Source organism: Dendrobates tinctorius, unplaced genomic scaffold (genome assembly GCF_039654945.1).
Source record: "Dendrobates tinctorius isolate UK_male_01 unplaced genomic scaffold, ASM3965494v1 ptg000332l, whole genome shotgun sequence".
NCBI classification, from domain to species: Eukaryota; Metazoa; Chordata; class Amphibia; order Anura; family Dendrobatidae; genus Dendrobates; species Dendrobates tinctorius.
Window position 1 is genome coordinate 2204546 of NW_027361998.1, and position 19877 is coordinate 2224422.

The 19877-nt window shown below is 45.6% G+C and overlaps 1 protein-coding gene across 2 annotated transcripts in view; it reads left to right on the forward strand.

Moving 5' to 3' along the window:
- EFR3B (EFR3 homolog B) overlaps positions 1-19877 on the forward strand; it is a 136374-nt gene that overhangs the window by 105521 nt on the left and 10976 nt on the right. For both annotated transcript variants that reach the window (XM_073561921.1, XM_073561922.1), the window contains 9 exons: positions 3433-3508; positions 4842-5003; positions 5255-5386; positions 7676-7743; positions 14283-14410; positions 17483-17574; positions 18337-18385; positions 18573-18679; positions 19088-19137. In XM_073561921.1, coding sequence (XP_073418022.1) covers positions 3433-3508; positions 4842-5003; positions 5255-5386; positions 7676-7743; positions 14283-14410; positions 17483-17574; positions 18337-18385; positions 18573-18679; positions 19088-19137 — 864 coding nt within the window. The remainder of the gene's footprint in view (positions 1-3432; positions 3509-4841; positions 5004-5254; positions 5387-7675; positions 7744-14282; positions 14411-17482; positions 17575-18336; positions 18386-18572; positions 18680-19087; positions 19138-19877) is intronic.

Genomic DNA, 19877 nt, shown 5'->3' on the forward strand with positions numbered 1-19877 from the left:
AACTTCTGTGAAGCACCTGGGGGTTCAAAGTGCTCACTATGCATCTAGATAAGTTCCTTAGGGGGTCTAGTTTCCATACTGTGGTCATTTGTGGGGGAGCTCCAAAGTTTAGGCACACAGGGGCTCTCCAAACACGACATGGTGTCCGCTAACGATTGGAGCTAATTTTCATTTCAAAAAGTCAAATGGCACTCCTTCCCTTCTGAGCCCTGCCGTGTACCCAAACAGTGCCCCCCCCCACATATGGGGTACCACCGTACTCAGGACAAACTGGACAACAACTTTTGGGGTCCAATTTCTGCTGTTACCCTTGTGAAAATAAAAAATAGCGTGCTAAAAAATCTTTTTTGAGGAAAAAAAATGATTTTTTATTTTCACTGCTCTACGTTATAAACTTTTGTGAAGCACTTGGGGGTTCAAAGTGCTCACTACACATCTAGATAAGTTCCTTAAGGGGTCTAGTTTCCAAAATGGTGTCACTTGTGGGGGAGCTCCAATGTTTAGGTACACAGGGGCTCTCCAAACGCGACATGGTGTCCGATAACGATTGGAGCGAATTTTCCATTCAAAAAGTCAAATAGCGCTCCTTCACTTACGGACGCTGCCGTGCGCCCAAAGAGTGGTTTATGACCACATATAAGGAATTGGTGTACTCAGGAGAAATTACTCAACACATTTTAGGATCCATTTTATCCTGTTGCCCATGTGAAAATGAAAAAACTGAGACCAAAAGAAAATTTTTGTGAAAAAAAAGTACTTTTTTTTTTTACCGATCAATTTGTGAAGCACCTGTGGGGTTCAAAGTGATCACTATGCATGTAGATAAATTCCTTGGGGCGTCTAGTTTCCAAAATGGGGTCACTTGGGGGGAATCTCCAGTGCTTAGGCGCACAGCGACTCTCCAAACGCGACATGGCAAGCGCTAAATATTCCAGCATATTTTCCATTCAAAAAGTCAAATGTGCTCCTTCCCTTCCGAGCCCTGCCGTGCGCCCAAACAGTGGTTTATGACCACATATGAGGTATCAGTGTACTCAGGCGAAATTGCCCAACAAATTTTAGGATCCATTTTATCCTGTAGCCCATGTGAAAATGAAAAAAATTAATGATAAAAGAAAATTTGTGGTGCAAAAAATAAAATGTCCATTTTTTCCTTCCACGTTGCTTTAGTTCCTGTGAAGCACCTGAAGGGTTAATAATCTCCTAGAATATAGTTTTGAGTAGCTTGAGGGGTGCAGTTTTTAGAATGGTGTCACTTTTGGGTATTTTCTGCCATATAGACCCCTCAAAGTGACTTCAAATGTGAGGTGGTCCCTAAAAAAAATGGTTTTGTAAATATTGTTGTAAAAATGAGAAATCGCTGGTCAACTTTTAACCCTTATAAATTCCTAACAAAAAAAAAAATTGTTTCCAAAATTGTGCTGATGTAAAGTAGACATGTGGGAAATGTTATTTAGTAACTATTTTGTGTCACATCACTCTCTGGTTTAACAGAATAAAAATTCAAAATTTGAAAATTGCGAAATTTTCAAAATTTTCGCCAAATTTCTGTTTTTTTCACAAATAAACGCAAAAATTATCGACCTAAGTTTACCACTAACATGAAGCCCAAGATGTCACGAAAAAACAGTCTCAGAATCGCTAAGATGCGTTGAAGTGTTCCAGAGTTATTACCTCATAAAGGGACACTGGTCAGAATTGCAAAAAATGGCCAGGTCATTAAGGTCAAAATAGGCTGGGTCATGAAGGGGTTAAACATTTTTTTTTTTGTAGCACTATTAGGAATGTGAGCATGCATGCTATAATTTCATCAAAGAGAAGCTGATGGGGTGATGGTTAGTCCACTCCTTCTGTCTAACCACTTAGTTGCCTTGGTCACCTTTTGACTGCTGCGTCTAAAGGGTTTATTAGACAAGATTGGAGTTATCTCTGATCCCGGTCATTGCAGGAAGAGGGAAATCTGTGATATACACTCACTGGCCACTTTATTAGGTACACCTGTCCAACTGTGTGTTAAGACTTAATTTCTAATCAGCCAATCACATGGCGGCAACTCAGTGCATTTAGGCATGTAGACATGGTCAAGACAATCTCCTGCAGTTCAAACCGAGCATCAGTATGGGGAAGAAAGGTGATTTGAGTGCCTTTGAACGTGGCATGATTGTTGGTGCCAGAAGGGCTGGTCTGAGAATTTCAGAAACTGCTGATCTACTGGGATTTTCACGCACAACCATCTCTAGGGTTTACAGAGAATGGTCCGAAAAAGAAAAAAAATCCAGTGAGCGGCAGTTCTGTGGCCGGAAATGCCATGTTGATGCCAGAGGTCAGAGGAGAATGGGCATACTGGTTCGAGCTGATAGAAAGGCAACAGTGACTCAAATTGCCACCCGTTACAACCAAGGTAGGCAGAAGAGCATCTCTGAACGCACAGTGCGTCGAACTTTGAGGCAGATGGGCTACAGCAGCAGAAGACCACACTGGGTACCACTCCTCTCAGCTAAGAACAGGAAACTGAGGCTAAAATTTGCACAAGCTCATCGAAATTGGACAGTAGAAGATTGGAAAAACGTTGCCTGGTCTGATGAGTCTCGATTTCTGCTGCGACATTCGGATGGTAGGGTCAGAATTTGGCGTAAACAACATGAAAGCATGGATCCATCCTGCCTTGTATCAACGGTTCAGGCTGGTGGTGGTGGTGTCATGGTGTGGGGAATTTTTTCTGGGCACTCTTTGGGCCCCTTGGTACCAATTGAGCATCGTTGCAACGCCACAGCCTACCTGAGTATTGTTGCTGACCATGTCCATCCCTTTATGACCACAATGTACCCAACATCTGATGGCTACTTTCAGCAGGATAATGCGCCATGTCATAAAGCTCGAATCATCTCAGATTGGTTTCTTGAACATGACAATGAGTTTACTGTACTCAAATGGCCTCCTCAGTCACCAGATCTCAATCCAATAGAGCATCTTTGGGATGTGGTGGAACGGGAGATTCGCATCAGGGATGTGCAGCCGACAAATCTGCGCCAACTGTGTGATGCCATCATGTCAATATGGTCCAAAATCTCTGAGGAATGCTTCCAGCACCTTGTTGAATCTCTGCCACGAAGAATTGAGGCAGTTCTGAAGGCAAAAGGGGGTCCAACCCCTTACTAGCATGGTGTACCTAATAAAGTGGCCAGTGAGTGTACAGATACTCTGTGATAGACAGCCTCCTCTGCGTGAGTGGTACATAGCCATGTCAATCATTGATTGGGACCGCCCACTGGACTCCTAAGCCCAGAGAAAGCATGGCTGAAAGTCAGTTATACCGTATGTTCTCCCAGACATCTACATATCAATCTGTTGCCAACACGTAAGACTCCGTGTGATAATTGTATGTATTTTACGTGTCCACTTTGCTGACGTTCTGCGTTGTTCTGCTTCTAGTACTGTTCCGGACATCGCTGTTTTGAAGCTCAAAGTGGACAAGTGTTCCAGACAAGACACTCTCTTCATGAAGAAGGTATGCTCAACTTCTGATAATGTTTTCCTGGATTTTAAAAAAGTTTCTTCTGAAAACGGCGCCACACGTGTCTAAAGGTGGTGTCCGGTATTACAATTTTGCCCTAGCCGACTCATAAGCAACATGCCGCTGTCTTGGGGTCGTACTTGACTCCGAGCTTTCGTTTGCACCCCACATTCGATCACTGGCTCGCTCTTGTAATCTGCACCTCAAAAATATTTCTAGAATTCGACCTTTTCTTACTTTTTACTCCGCAAAAACTCTTACTGTTTCTCTTATTCATTCTCGTCTTGAGTATTGTAACTCTCTTCTAATCGGTCTCCCTCTTACCAAACTCTCCCCCCTCCAATCTGTCTTGAATGCTGCAGCCAGGATCATATTCCTCGCCAATCGTTACACCGATGCCTCTACCTTGTGCCAGTCATTACACTGGCTACCCATCCACTCCAGAATTCAGTATAAACTTATTACCATCACCCACAAAGCCCTCCATAGCTCAGCACCACCCTACATCTCCTCCCTTGTTTCAGTATACCATCCTACCCGCGCCCTCCATTCTGCTGATGACCTGAGGTTAGCATCCTCAATAATCAGAACCTCCCACTCCCGTCTCCAAGACTTTACACGTGCTGCGCCAATTCTTTGGAATGCACTTCCCAGGTCAATACGATTAGTCCCCAATCCCCACAATTTTAAGCGTGCCCTGAAAATGCATTTATTCAGACTGGCCACCCGCCTCAACACATTAACCTAATCTATCCCTGTGTGGCACAGCCAAAAGTTTTACCATAACCAGATTTCCCGCATCATGTTCCCACATGCTTTATGCATCCATTAGCCCTCTGTGTCTGTACTGTTACACACTTAACATTATGGCTGGTCCATACAATCAGGGCAACTGTTACCACCCACCTTTCGTGTCTCCCCTTTTTCCTCGTAGATTGTAAGCTTGCGAGCAGGGCCCTCATTCCTCTTGGTATTTGTTATAATCTACTGTATGTGATTATTGTTATGCTGTAATGTCTATTGTCTGTACAAATCCCCTCTGAAATGTAAAGTGCTGCGGAATATGTCGGCGCTATAAAAATAAAATTTATTATTATTATAAGGAGACACCAACCTAATCAGTCACTCCAAATGTGATGTGTAGAGTTCTGCTGATTTCCTGTTAGCTCTCAGGATCTCAGCCTAACATTTTACGTCTCTCCTTGGTGTTTTTGTATCGTCAGCTGGCTGATACTGATAAACTACATACCAGGCAGTACAGGGGTTCTGGAGACCCTTCTATAAGACATCTGGTCTCTTCCCATGATTCTTTGCTTTCACCCTCCAGCACTCTCAGCAGTTTTATCGGCACATCTACCTGAGCTGCAATGACTCGTGCAACGTCCAGGCCCACTACGAGGCTCTGTACGCCCTGCTGGTGATGATCAGCATTGAACTGGCCAACGAAGAAGTGGTGGTGGATCTCATCCGACTGGTCTTAGCCGTGCAGGTAAGAATGCCGCCTGACCAATCTACCATTAAGACCCTAGGGGACAGCGGTCACCCGATTTGGTAAATCGACAGTGTTAGCTGTCCTGGGAAGACGATGATGATATTGTAATACGAGTTTTCCTTCATTGTGCCATTTCATATGATGAGTAAAGTTTTCAAAAAGTTTTCAAAAAGTTAGAAATTCCTATTTGAGCTTTTCAGCCTCGTAAATGACTGTGTGACTGTGTTTATGGACTGATTTATTTGCAGGATTTGGCTGTGAATAACGAGGACAATCTTCCGGCTTACAATCGCTGTGCTCTGCATGCCTTGTGTGCCGCCTACCTGAACCTGATCAGCCAGCTCACCACCGTACCCGCATTCTGCCAACACATCCACGAGGTGAGAGCCGGAGCGACGCCACGTTCACACTGTACTGCGCTCTTATTCCATGGCTGCTTTTGTTATTGGGGCTGATATTTTCAGACCATAAAAATACCCAGATAGTAATGAGCAGCGGCACAATTCCCAAATGCCCATGTAACTCTACAACAGAAAGAGATTGGGGGCAGAAACATGAGGAAGGGGGGGTGTATGCTCTGGTGGGGAAGATCTGAGGGGTCCACAAATCTAATTTTTATACAGTTTTCCCCCTAATTTAATCTCATTCACAGTGCCTACATAATACTCAAATTATCGAACTAATAGGTAATACTACCATAGAGGCCTACATAGTACAAAGAAAGAGTAATACTGCTATATACACATAATACCTCCATATAGTGACACAGTAACACTGCTTTATACCGCTCACATAATACCTCCATATAGTGACACAGTAATACTGCTATATACATCTCACAAAATACCTCCATATAGTGACACAATAATACTGCTATATACCGCTCACATAATACCTCCATATAGTGACACAATAATACTGCTATATACATCTCACACAATACCTCCATATAGTGACACAATAATACTGCTATATACATCTCACACAATACCTCCATATAGTGACAATAATACTGCTATATAAATCTCACACAATACCTCCATATAGTGACACAATAATACTGCTATATACATCTCAGATAATACCTCCATATAGTGACACAGTAATACTGATATATACATCTCACATAATACTTCCATATAGTGACACAATAATACTGCTATATACCGCTCACATAATACCTCCATATAGTGACACAGTAATACTGCTATATACATCTCACATATTACCTCCACATAATGACAGTAATACTGCTATATAAATCTCACACAATACCTCCATATAGTGACACAGTAATACTGCTATATACATCTCACATAATACCTCTATATGGTGACACAGTAATACTGCTATATACATCTCACACAATACCTCCATATAGTGACACAATAATACTGCTATATACATCTCACATAATACCTTGATATAGTGACACAGTAATACTGCTATATACATCTCACACAATACCTCCATATAGTGACACAGTAATACTGCTATATACATCTCACACAATACCTCCATATAGTGACACAGTAATACTGCTATATACATCTCACATAATACCTCGATATAGTGACACAGTAATACTGCTATATACATCTCACACAATACCTCCATATAGTGACACAGTAATACTGCTATATACATCTCACATAATACCTCGATATAGTGACACAGTAATACTGCTATATACATCTCACACAGTACCTCCATATAGTGACACAGTAATACTGCTATATACATCTCACACAATACCTCCATATGGTGACACAATAATACTGCTATATACATCTCACATAATACCTCGATATAGTGACACAGTAATAGTGCTATATACATCTCACATAATACCTCCATATAGTGACACAGTAATACTGCTATATACATGTCACGGGGTCCTTCTCCGGTATCACACAATCAACAGAGCGAGGGAAGTGTGAACAATCCCAAGACCTTTATTATAGGCAAAATTAGAAGGTCCATAAACAATCCACCACACTGAGGATACAATAGTCCAGAACACGAATGCAGTTCAGTAACAGGATAAAATGTCCAGGGAGATGAGAGTCCAATAATCCAGCAGCCAGAGGATAAAATGGGTCCATACTCTTCCCTTTCTCTCTGACGTGCTGTGTGATGTGATGAGATGAAATGTGGTCTCTCTGTCTCAGGGTCTTTTATACCCCAGAAAGGTAAGCTATTTTTAGAATTACCCAGTGTCCTTCAGTACACCCTCACATTCTGTTCCCTCTTTAGAAGTCAACAAACTAGTTTCATAATACAATGCACATTTAGTATATCAATACACCTCAATAGACAAAGATAAACACACATTATGTATAGTCAGGCTGCAGACAGTAAGTGAGCTAATTCAATTATCAGCCTTTTGGAAGGTAATTGAGACTCTAGACAATATGGGGAATACACAAAATGATACAAGGCAACAAGAAAACATTATGAAAATCAGTGAAATAGAAATATATACAAAATGATATCCACATAGCCTATCACACCATCACAATACATCTCACATAATACCTCCATATAGTGACACAATAATACTGCTATTTACCGCTCACATACCTCCATGTAGAGACAGTAATACTGCTATATACCGCTCACATAATACCTCCATATATTACTGATAACTTTCCCATCTCTTGTCGTAGGTGATAGAAATGAGAAAAAAAGAAGGCGCCTATCTCCTTCCGGAAGACGTCTTCGTGGAGAAGCCCAGGTGACTTTATAAACATGACTTGACAACCAGTATGGTCATGGTGCAAGCTCCACATGTGGTTGTCACAGACAAGAAAACACCTGGCTGCATTTGTTTCCAGAAATGATGCCTCTCTTATTCACAGGTTGTGTCGGGTGTTGCAGCCCAGATCAATTCATTATTATGAAGCTGAGCTGCAGTACCAGACATGGCCTACGGATCAGAATGGTGCTGTTTCTCCAGCACGAGGCACAGAGGGCCTCAATGATATCCTGTTCCCAGTGAATGGTCCGTCGGCTTTGTCCTGATCAGTCAGGATCGTGTGGGGGACACGTTTTCCTCCCCGGTCTTGATGACGTCGCTCTTTTTTGGCCATTGTTTGCAGGCAGCCATTGTTTTACGTATGGATGCGGCCACAGACTGACTCATCCTCTGTCCACTTATCAGGAGAGCCATAATGTCTGATAATGGCCACTTCCCACTCCTCCCTCCTGCAGCACTTAGCGTTCTCCACCTATCACATTCCGCATGGAGAGCCGGCACTAACAGCAGCACACAGTGCAGAGGACACATAATAAAGTCACCCCGGACTACCGCGACCAGCAGGGAGGGAAATAAACTTTTTTAAAAATAATTTTGTGTCCAGTAAGCAAAGTTGTGAAACCCGTTATTGGGGGATCTGCTTCCGCCCCTACTTTTCCCCACTGTATTTGCTGCCCTCAGCTGCACTGAGATCAGCACGTACTCATTTGGAGTACAAATGATGGAAGTGATGGGTCAGCACCTGTATCCTCCTCTGTATGTTCTACTTCTCAGAACAACCTCCTGTAGCAGCTTCTACCCAGAGTCAGAGGAACACAGGAGCTGAGTGTCATTGGCAGGGTGCCCCTCTACAGGGTGTCATTGGCAGAGTGCCCCTCTACAGGGTGTCATTGGCAGAGTGCCCCTCTGCAGGGTGTCATTGGCAGAGTGCCCCTGTACAGGGTGTCATTGGCAGAGTGCCCCTGTACAGGGTGTCATTGGCAGAGTGCCCCTGTACAGGGTGTCATTGGCAGAGTGCCCCTCTGCAGGGTGTCATTGGCAGAGTGCCCCTGTACAGGGTGTCATTGGCAGTGTGCCACTCTACAGGGTGTCATTGGCAGTGTGCCCCTCTACAGGGTGTCATTGGCAGTGTGCCCCTCTACAGGGTGTCATTGGCAGTGTTCCCCTGTACAGGGTGTCATTGGCAGAGTGCCCCTGTACAGGGTGTCATTGGCAGAGTGCCCCTGTACAGGGTGTCATTGGCAGAGTGCCCCTGTACAGGGTGTCATTGGCAGAGTGCCCCTGTACAGGGTGTCATTGGCAGAGTGCCCCTGTACAGGGTGTCATTGGCAGAGTGCCCCTGTACAGGGTGTCATTGGCAGAGTGCCCCTGTACAGGGTGTCATTGGCAGAGTGCCCCTGTACAGGGTGTCATTGGCAGAGTGCCCCTGTACAGGGTGTCATTGGCAGAGTGCCCCTGTACAGGGTGTCATTGGCAGAGTGCCCCTGTACAGGGTGTCATTGGCAGTGTGCCCCTGTACAGGGTGTCATTGGCAGTGTGCCCCTGTACAGGGTGTCATTGGCAGAGTGCCCCTGTACAGGGTGTCATTGGCAGAGTGCCCCTGTACAGGGTGTCATTGGCAGAGTGCCCCTGTACAGGGTGTCATTGGCAGAGTGCCCCTGTACAGGGTGTCATTGGCAGAGTGCCCCTGTACAGGGTGTCATTGGCAGAGTGCCCCTGTACAGGGTGTCATTGGCAGAGTGCCCCTGTACAGGGTGTCATTGGCAGAGTGCCCCTGTACAGGGTGTCATTGGCAGAGTGCCCCTGTACAGGGTGTCATTGGCAGAGTGCCCCTGTACAGGGTGTCATTGGCAGAGTGCCCCTGTACAGGGTGTCATTGGCAGTGTGCCCCTGTACAGGGTGTCATTGGCAGTGTGCCCCTGTACAGGGTGTCATTGGCAGTGTGCCCCTGTACAGGGTGTCATTGGCAGAGTGCCCCTGTACAGGGTGTCATTGGCAGAGTGCCCCTGTACAGGGTGTCATTGGCAGAGTGCCCCTGTACAGGGTGTCATTGGCAGAGTGCCCCTGTACAGGGTGTCATTGGCAGAGTGCCCCTGTACAGGGTGTCATTGGCAGAGTGCCCCTGTACAGGGCGTCATTGGCAGAGTGCCCCTGTACAGGGCGTCATAGGCAGAGTGCCCCTGTACAGGGCGTCATAGGCAGAGTGCCCCTGTACAGGGCGTCATTGGCAGAGTGCCCCTCTACAGGGCGTCATTGGCAGAGTGCCCCTCTACAGGGCGTCATTGGCAGAGTGCCCCTCTACAGGGCGTCATTGGCAGAGTGCCCCTGTACAGGGCGTCATTGGCAGAGTGCCCCTGTACAGGGCGTCATTGGCAGAGTGCCCCTCTACAGGGTGTCATTGGCAGAGTGCCCCTGTACAGGGTGTCATTGGCAGAGTGCCCCTGTACAGGGTGTCATTGGCAGAGTGCCCCTGTACAGGGTGTCATTGGCAGAGTGCCCCTGTACAGGGTGTCATTGGCAGAGTGCCCCTGTACAGGGTGTCATTGGCAGAGTGCCCCTGTACAGGGTGTCATTGGCAGAGTGCCCCTGTACAGGGTGTCATTGGCAGTGTGCCCCTGTACAGGGTGTCATTGGCAGTGTTCCCCTGTACAGGGTGTCATTGGCAGTGTGCCCCTGTACAGGGTGTCATTGGCAGTGTGCCCCTGTACAGGGTGTCATTGGCAGAGTGCCCCTGTACAGGGTGTCATTGGCAGAGTGCCCCTGTACAGGGTGTCATTGGCAGAGTGCCCCTGTACAGGGTGTCATTGGCAGAGTGCCCCTGTACAGGGTGTCATTGGCAGAGTGCCCCTGTACAGGGCGTCATTGGCAGAGTGCCCCTGTACAGGGCGTCATTGGCAGAGTGCCCCTCTACAGGGCGTCATTGGCAGAGTGCCCCTCTACAGGGCGTCATTGGCAGAGTGCCCCTCTACAGGGCGTCATTGGCAGAGTGCCCCTCTACAGGGCGTCATTGGCAGAGTGCCCCTGTACAGGGCGTCATTGGCAGAGTGCCCCTGTACAGGGCGTCATTGGCAGAGTGCCCCTGTACAGGGTGTCATTGGCAGAGTGCCCCTGTACAGGGTGTCATTGGCAGAGTGCCCCTCTACAGGGTGTCATTGGCAGAGTGCCCCTCTACAGGGTGTCATTGGCAGAGTGCCCCTCTACAGGGTGTCATTGGCAGAGTGCCCCTCTACAGGGTGTCATTGGCAAGTTGCCCCTGTACAGGGTGCCATTGGCAGAGTGCCCCTCTACAGGGTGCCATTGGCAGAGTGCCCCCCTTACACGGTGTCAGCCGTAGAGCGCCCCCTTACACAGTGTCAGTCGCAGAGTGCCCCCCTTACACGATGTCAGCTGTAGATTGCCCCCTTCACATGATGATTGTCACTCTCCACTCCTTATTTTCGTGTAGCTCTCTTGTGTGATCTATTATTTCCAGATCTTCAATTTATTGCAGAATTCTTATTCCATTGTATCCTGTGATTAGAAATGAGCGAACCCGAACTGGAAAGTTCTTGGTTCGTACCGAACTTCTAGTGTCTGGTACCCGATCCCAAACATGAACCACTTACTATATGTCCGGTTTCCTGTTCGGGTTCATCATCCTAATAAAGCTTGTTGAAAGGCTACACTGCAGCCAATCAAAATCAAAAGCCTTTAAGACTGTGGGCACTTATGGCTCAATCACAGCCATGTCAAGTATTAGCATGGCTGTGATTGGCTGGCGTATAGCGTGACCCAGCCAGACTGTGTAAAATCAATAATTAGAAAAAACACAGACTTCTCCATCTATTTTAAAACCAGCCAAGGGAAAGCTGACAGCTGTGAGGTGGTGTTATTCTGGGAAGGGGCCAATATCCCTAAAGGTTCACAGTCTATTAATATCAGCTTACAGCTGCATGCTTTCCATACAGGTCCTCAACCTATTAAAAACTTGTCACAGCTGTCTGCATAGGTTTAACTGGTTATTAAATGCGAGGAGGGAAATTACAGGGGTGCCTCCTCTATATTTAATAACCAGCAAAAGCTATGCAGACCACTGCTGGCTGATATTAATAGGTTGGGAAGGGGCCGTGGACATTTGCCCTCAGCCAGACTAATAACGTGAGCCCTCCATTACATGCGCCATTTCTGGTGTTAGCAACGACTCTTCTTGCTTGCGCTGGGGTAATGGTTTTGGGGTTTATGTCAGCTTTTTTATGTTCGCTGACATCAAGCCCAAGGGTTAGAAATGGAGAGGAGTCTGAGACAACCCCATTACTAACCCCGTAGTAAAAAGTAAGAAAGACTCACAAGTCCATTAATTGATCAAAACACTCCCCGACAAATCCCCTTTTACCAATAAATTAAGAAAAAATTAAAAATTAAAGTCATCCTCACCTGTCTGCCGATAATCCATAATGCTGATATTCCACAATGAGCCCCAACTCTGCAACATCCAGATGCAGTGCTGAGCAATGACATTAGCAATGTGACCGCTCAGCACGAGTAGTCGGAGCTCACTGAAAGTAATGTGTGAATCCAGCTGCTGCGACGACCGCTGACGTCACTAAGGTTATCGTAGTTCCTAGCCAATGAACTGTGGTAACCTTGCTGTAGTCACTGCTTGCAGCGTGAGAAATTTCCCCCTTCCCAGAATAATAACACCAGCCCCAGCTGTCTGCTTTCCCTCAGCTGGTTTTTAAAAATAGGGAGACCCCACATCATTTTTTTTGCGACCTTCTTTTTAATAACCAGTAAAGGCCACGCAGACAGCTGTGAGCTGTTATTAATAGTTTGGAAACCTTTATGGATATTGGCCTCTTCCCAGAATAATAACATCAGCTCACAGCTGTCACGTGGACCCGTCCTGTGTGACACGACCCGCAGGCCGGTAACTAAGACAACAAGACAAGGCACGTATAACTGTCCTGTGTGATACGACCCGCAGGCCGGTAACTAAGACAACAAGACACGGGGGAAGGGGAAGCAGTTACAATGGTGGGCCCTGCGATAGGGAACGGGGACGTGGAGACCTCCTGCACTCCCCTGAGTCAGTGTCCCTCACACTCCTAACGTTCCCTATACAAGCTCCTCACCGAGCCGGATACCTGTCACTCTAGCACACCCTACACCTATCCCTTGCTAGGAAGCTGGGTGGTGCAGGCACTGACCCCACCACTGTACTAATACACACCAGGGAAAAATACAAACAGGGGAAACACCAAAACACTTATCTTGCTCTGCTGCAGCACCAGGCAGCAGAGTGCATCACCGGATTAACTTTTCACAGAGGCTCGACACCTCAGAGCCAGCTGCCACCTTAACCATCTCACTCTGCTGCGGACACCGGGCAGACAGAGTTCACACCAGTTCCAGCAGTGGCTCCAACCTTCAAGCCAGCTGCTAACTTCACCAGGTTTCTGCAGTGGCTTCACACCTCAGCCATCTGCTCCCTTCACCGTGGTTGGAATCCCCAAAAGACTCTATCACCAAAATCTGCTCATAGACCATGTGACCCTATATAGAAAAAGGGAATGGTCAAATGATCAGGGGCCAAAAGCTGCTATAATCCCAGTGACCACCGGGGCAAAAGGCAAAGCAAAGAAAACATCAAGTGCAATGACTCTAACGGCCACCGGGGGCAAAACTAGAACTAAAGACACCACCGTGCAATAATCCTAATGGCCACTGGGGGCAAAACCAACCCTGGGCAAACAGCTCAAAGAAGAAAAAGGTTACTTATTCCAAAACCTGTCATAATCCAGCATGGATCATGACAACAGCTGTCTGCTTTTCTTACTAATGTAAATTAAAGGGGTTTTCCCCACAAGCAAAAGTTCATTTTATTCTCTAGATCTTGGAATGAAAATAAGTTCCACAATAGGAAGGGATTAAAAAAAAATCTTCCTGTACTGAGATAATCCTATGCAGGGGCCTCTGCTGTGCACTGTGTAATGGTCGTGTACGACCATACAGGAGCATGATCTGATCATACCACAGCTCCTGGGCAGGGGAGCAATCAAAAAGAAGTATAATTTAAGGGATTAAGTCATTTTTCAATCTAAATTTGTTTGCAGGGCAATTGTCCTGCTCTTACCCCCATTTTGTTCCCTTTTGGAGCCCCTTCGCCCGTAGTACGACCATTTTACAGTATCAAAGTTCTGGGCCCCATTGACTTGTATTGGGTTCAGGGTCAAGGTCAGACCCGAACTGAACTTTTAACTGTATATTCGTCGAACCTGCCGAATCCGAACATCCACGAGGTCCGCCCATCACTATGATGACTTTCAGCTGCAGAAAGGTACAATGTTGTTTCCCACAGTGGCCTGCAGATGGCGTTGCACTGACTTTTCATCTACTGGCTGCAGTATGGAAAACAATAGGATGCTCTATTCTGATGTGTCGGTCGCAGCAGAGAAAACGTCGGACGTCTTTAGCTGCATTTACGATGCAAATTTCACATGTTACTTAAGGAAATAAAGAAGTGTAACTTTGTCCTGTAGGTGGTCGAAGAGCGTGGATCACATCAGCACCGAGCTGCTCTTCCTGCAGAGCAAAGTCAGCGAAGTGCTGGGGGGAAGCGGTTACAATTCGGACAGGCTGAGCACTCCCTATGTTCCCCAGCTGACAGGTACGTCGCGTTTGCCATCACTGGGGTCCCTACATTAAATATCAGCTATTGATGATTTTAAGGAGTTTTCCATATTCATTTTTCCTTTTAAATATATGTCTTTGTGATTAGAATATATATATATTTTTTGTAATGGGGATTCAAAGTTTTACATGTTTACAGTTTTTTTTTTTTTTTTCTGCACATTCAACTTTGGTGTGGTCATAAATGAGTTGAGAGGAAAAAGGACAGATGTGACGACACAGCATTTTATCTTAATTATCCAGACATCTATTTTCAGTAAGCCAGGAGGCATAGACTGTTATCTATATGTTGACTTCTGTATTTATGTTTTTCTTTATTCGTTCGGTCAAGAGTCTGAAATATTGACTCTTCTTGTAAGTTAAATTGATATTTGTCAATTGACGAATGGTTGTTATTTGCCTCTTATATCAGCTCTTACAGTTTATTGTACTGTTATCTTTGGAAAACAGTGATGCAGGGTCACTGAACAATAATGTTTGATGATATGTTGATTACACATTATACCAGGCCATGCAGTTTGTTGACTTGCAAACATTAAACTATAAATAATCAAACAATGCGAGTTAATCTCATCCTCCCTTCCCCTTGACCTGTGAATGATGGATTGTTGAACAGTTGTGAACTATAAAAAAGGGAATATGCCTCTGTAAAAGGATATCCAAGACATCCAGAGATCCAAAGAACCAGAGACTCTTTACAAAACCACAGCATGAACACTCTACAAGATAGAAGCCAAGACATCATGGCTCCATCACAAGGGACACAGATTTCACTTTCTACAGGATGTCAGTCTAGGGGACAGCTTAGACGTTTGGATAATTAAGATAAAATGCTGTGTTGTCACAACAGATAAAATAAAAAAACTCCCCATCACATCGTCCAAGCGATTTCGCTGACAGATTCTAAGTTGACTCATTCTTCAGCCACCAATAGACTATACAAGGCAAACAGTGCACAATTTTTAAGACACCTGACTGCAAAAATGATGAGTAAAAAAAATTGTCCCCAAAGTCTGACAACCCCTTTAATCTTGTAGCAGCCGTAGGGGTCACAAATAGTGATGAGCAAACCCGAACATTGACTTTTCCCGGAAGTCTGTGTTACTGTTTGGGTTCGGCAGACCGAAAAAAGCTTGTTGAAAGACTGCAGCGTAGCCAATCAACAACCCTTTCCTGTGTGGTCACTTCCAGCTCAATTATAGCCATGTCAAGTATTGGCATGGCTGTGATTGGCCAGTGAACCATGTAAATTAAAAAACTATACAAAAAAGTGGGGTCTCCCCTATTGATAGCTCACAGGTAAAGATGGTAGCTGCGGGCTGCAGTGCTCAGCTGTCTGCTTTATCTTGGCTGGTTATCAAAAATAAAGGGATCCCAATGTCGTTTTTTTAAATTATTAAAATAATTAAAAAAATCCCCCAATTTTTGATAACTAGGCAAGCTAAAGCAGACAGCTGGGGGCTGGTATTCTCAGACTGGGAAGGGGCCAAGGATATTGGGTTGATGTTACCTTTGTAATGTTAGCTGACATCAAGCCCAGGGGTTAGTAATAGAGAGGCTTCTATCAGGCACCCCCATTACTAACCCCATAGTCAAATGTAAAAAAGACACACAGAATTATTAACACTTGGGTTTGGTATCAGCGACACAAAACAGCTGACATCAACCCCAAAACCATTACCCCTCCCAATGCACCAAGGCAAGTGGAAGTGCGGAGACTAAGCGCCAGAATTGGTACATCTAATGTATGCGGCATTTTTGAATTTTTGGGGCCACTGAGGGCTGGTGTTTTTAGTCTAGGAGGGGGTCAATATTCATAGTCCCTTCCCAGCCTATTAATATCATCCTGCAATTGTCTGTTTAGCCTTTGCTGATTATTAAATATAGGGGAGACCTCACATCATTGTTTTGGTGGTCCCCCTGTTTTAATAACCAGTAAAACCTATGCAGACAGCTGTGACATGTTTTTAATAAGTTGGGAACCTGTATGGATATTAGACCCTTCCCAGAATAAGAACACAATCCCCAGCTGTCTGCTTTCCCTCAGCTGGTTAGTAAAAATATTTTGTTATTTTCTTTATTTCCTAAGTACATGTACAGTAAGCTACAGACGCACTGCACTAATTATATATCTCACAAACATATTTATTACTATGGACAGGCGCCAGCTGGTGAATACTCTCATCAGCATCACCTGCTGTCAGTGAGACCAAAGTGGCGCTGATGAGAGTAATAGTAATCAGCTGACACCTGACTGGCTGTGACCTTGTCACACCTACTGGCTCACAGCTGTCACCTGTGTGACAGCATGGGAACCACAGCATTGTCACCGGCGGTAACGTTGTTAAGGTTAACGCCAATCAGAGGCAGTGTTTCCCTTGTATTCACACACATGACAGCGTTGGAACCTCCGGATATTCGGACCCTCCATTCATTTGAATGGGGTCCGAGTTTGGGTACCGTTATAAAACCCGATCCAAACTTTTTTGTAAAGTTCGGCCGAACCCTTCAGACCTGAACATCCACGAGTCCACCCATACCTAGTCAGAAAGTTTCTGCTCTCTTTTGCCACAGCTCGCATTTTTCCCATAATTCCTCCTCAATGTTCCTGTTTTTTAAAAGTCTCACAAACTTTGGAAATCCCTTCTTTGCACCCTCTGGTGATAGTCCAGGAAGTTACACGTAATGTAAAAATGTCTATGAACAACAGCAGTAGTCACCGTGCAGTGCAGGGAATCTTGGGAAGAAATGGAAACTGTAAAAGTAAAGGTCCCTTTATATGTTACGTAAGATCTGAGCCCCTGATATGACACCCACTCCACAGCTCTGCCTCTTCTATACATCCTCTATGAGGGTGGAAGTTCACGCCAAGTTTTTTTTTTCTTCTGTTAACCCTTTGTCTCCCATCCGCGTGTGTTCTTGCCATCCATTAATCCCATCCAGCTGCCATCACTCTCTATACGACGTCACCTTCACATTTGCGTCCTTTCATACTCTCCTCTTGAGACGACATCAAGGACGCACATTTATATCATCCATTGTATCCTAGATGAAGACCGTTTGTCTAAAAGGAAGAGCATCGGGGAGACAATATCTCTGCAGGTGGAAGTGGAGTCCAGGAACAGCCCGGAGAAGGAGGAGGTGCGGCCATTGATGTGGAGCATTACAATGCACGTAGACGGATGAGGAGAGATAATGGCTAAGTGGAGGCCGTCTGTAATAATATAGAGACAGCCATTACATTACATAAGAGCAACTTCACTGGCGTTAAAGCAGCACGTGTCCATGTTCATCTACCCCTATGAGCTTTCTTATAGGTGCTCCTACCACCAGCCACCACTAGAGGGAGCTCACTGGGTTCCGGTGAACTCAATAGTAAATAGTAGTGTAGTGAGCTCCCCCTAGTGGTGACTAATTAAATTTAGTAAATTACTCTCCTGTGCTGTAATACTCTGTGCTGTTGAAGGCCTTGCTCCATCATCTATTTAACTCCTAGTTTTTGAACTCTCCCCCCCTCAAGAAAAGCACACTCCCATGCTGAAATTCTCTGTGCTGCTTCGGACTATTTTCCTCCTACCATGTAACTCCCACAAAATGAGCGCTCTCCTCTGCTGAAATACTATGTGCTGTTGAGGACTATTCTCCTCCCACTAAATAACTCCTACCCTATAACCTCCCATAACATCAGGGCTCTCCTGAAATACTCTGTGCTGTAAGTCTCTGGCCCCCAGCTCGTGACCTTCCCCCATTCCCCTCCCAGTCTTTATCAGCATTATTATATACGGGGACAGGTCACTGTCTCCTGTATGATGAGCTCATTCTGCTCCTGAAATACTCTGTTCTGCTGTGACATGAACCCTTAGATAACAAATGTCATATTCTGTCTTTTTATTTTTTTTTTAGAAAGCTCCAGCAGAAGAGATAACATTTGAAACTTTGAAAAAAGCAATAGGTAAGAGTCAGTGCAGCTTGTGGACGTGCGCTCGAAGGTTTCATTCACTGACAGCAGGCACATAAGACGTGATCAGTAAACCTGCATGATTTCTGTAATACAATCTTCCGCCACTGGGGGCGCTGCAGGAAAACTGAACGCTGTCAGCTAACACTTCTCCATGTTCCCCCCCCCCCCCCCCGTGCAGTGGACAGTGTAGCGGTGGAGGAGCAGGAGCGCGAGCGGCGGCGGCAGGTGGTGGAGAAGTTCCAGAAGGCTCCGTTTGAGGAGATCGCTGCACATTGTGGGGCCAGGGTAAGGAATCTTCTTCAGAAAGGTCAACCTGGTTATTCCAAAAAAATTTTTTCTAGCTTTTTTTTCACTGCTTTCCCCATTGAAGAATACAGTGTTGTATGTTTGGATGCCACCATTTTGGGTTCATCTTATGGATTGAAGTGTTTCCGAATCTGTGACAGAGAAAGCCCCCACCTACGTGTAAGACAAAGACCCTGCAATGGCCGGGATCAGAGGTCTCTCCAATCCTGAGCACTACACAGCTGGCACCTGCCGCGGATGGCACAGCTCCTGTGCCCGCACCCTGCCCCCATTCTGTGTCCGATATCCCCCCAATCCTTCATATATTGCTGCAGGCTATAATGTCACTGGATGGCGTCACTACTCACACGGCCGCTCACCTCTCTCCTGTGTTCTCTGATTTCCCAGGCATCTCTGTTACAGAGCAAACTGAACCAGATCTTTGAGCTGACAATACGGTGAGTGATTGTGTGACACTTCATCGATCGATCAATATTTCCATCCATCTATTGATTTATTATCTGTTTACCTGTTAAGAAGAATACTACTCCTAGGATCTAGGGAATCATCGCATAGACCGCAGTGAAACCTGTGCTCACAATTAGTGTTTCTGCCTCCCCTACTGCAGATCCAAAACCTGTGCTCACTATTAGTGTTTCTGCCTCTCCTACTGCAGATCCAAAACCTGTGCTCACTATTAGTGTTTCTGCCTCCCCTTCTGCAGATCCAAAACCTGTGCTCACTATTAGTGTTTCTGCCTCCCCTACTGCAGATCCAAAACCTGTGCTCACTATTAGTGTTTCTGCCTCCCCTACTGCAGATCCAAAACCTGTACTTACAATTAGTGTTTAAACCTCCCATACTACAGATTCAAAACCTGTGCTCACTATTAGTGTTTCTGCCTCCCCTACTGCAGATCCAAAACCTGTGCTCACTATTAGTGTTTCTGCCTCCCCTACTGCAGATCCAAAACCTGTGCTCACTATTAGTGTTTAAACCTCCCATACTACAGATTCAAAACCTGTGCTTACGATTAGTGTTTCTGCCTCCCGTCCTGCAGATTCAAAACCTGTGCTTACGATTAGTGTTTCTGCCTCCCGTCCTGCAGATTCAAAACCTGTGCTTACGATTAGTGTTTCTGCCTCCCGTCCTGCAGATTCAAAACCTGTGCTCACTATTAGTGTTTAAACCTCCCATA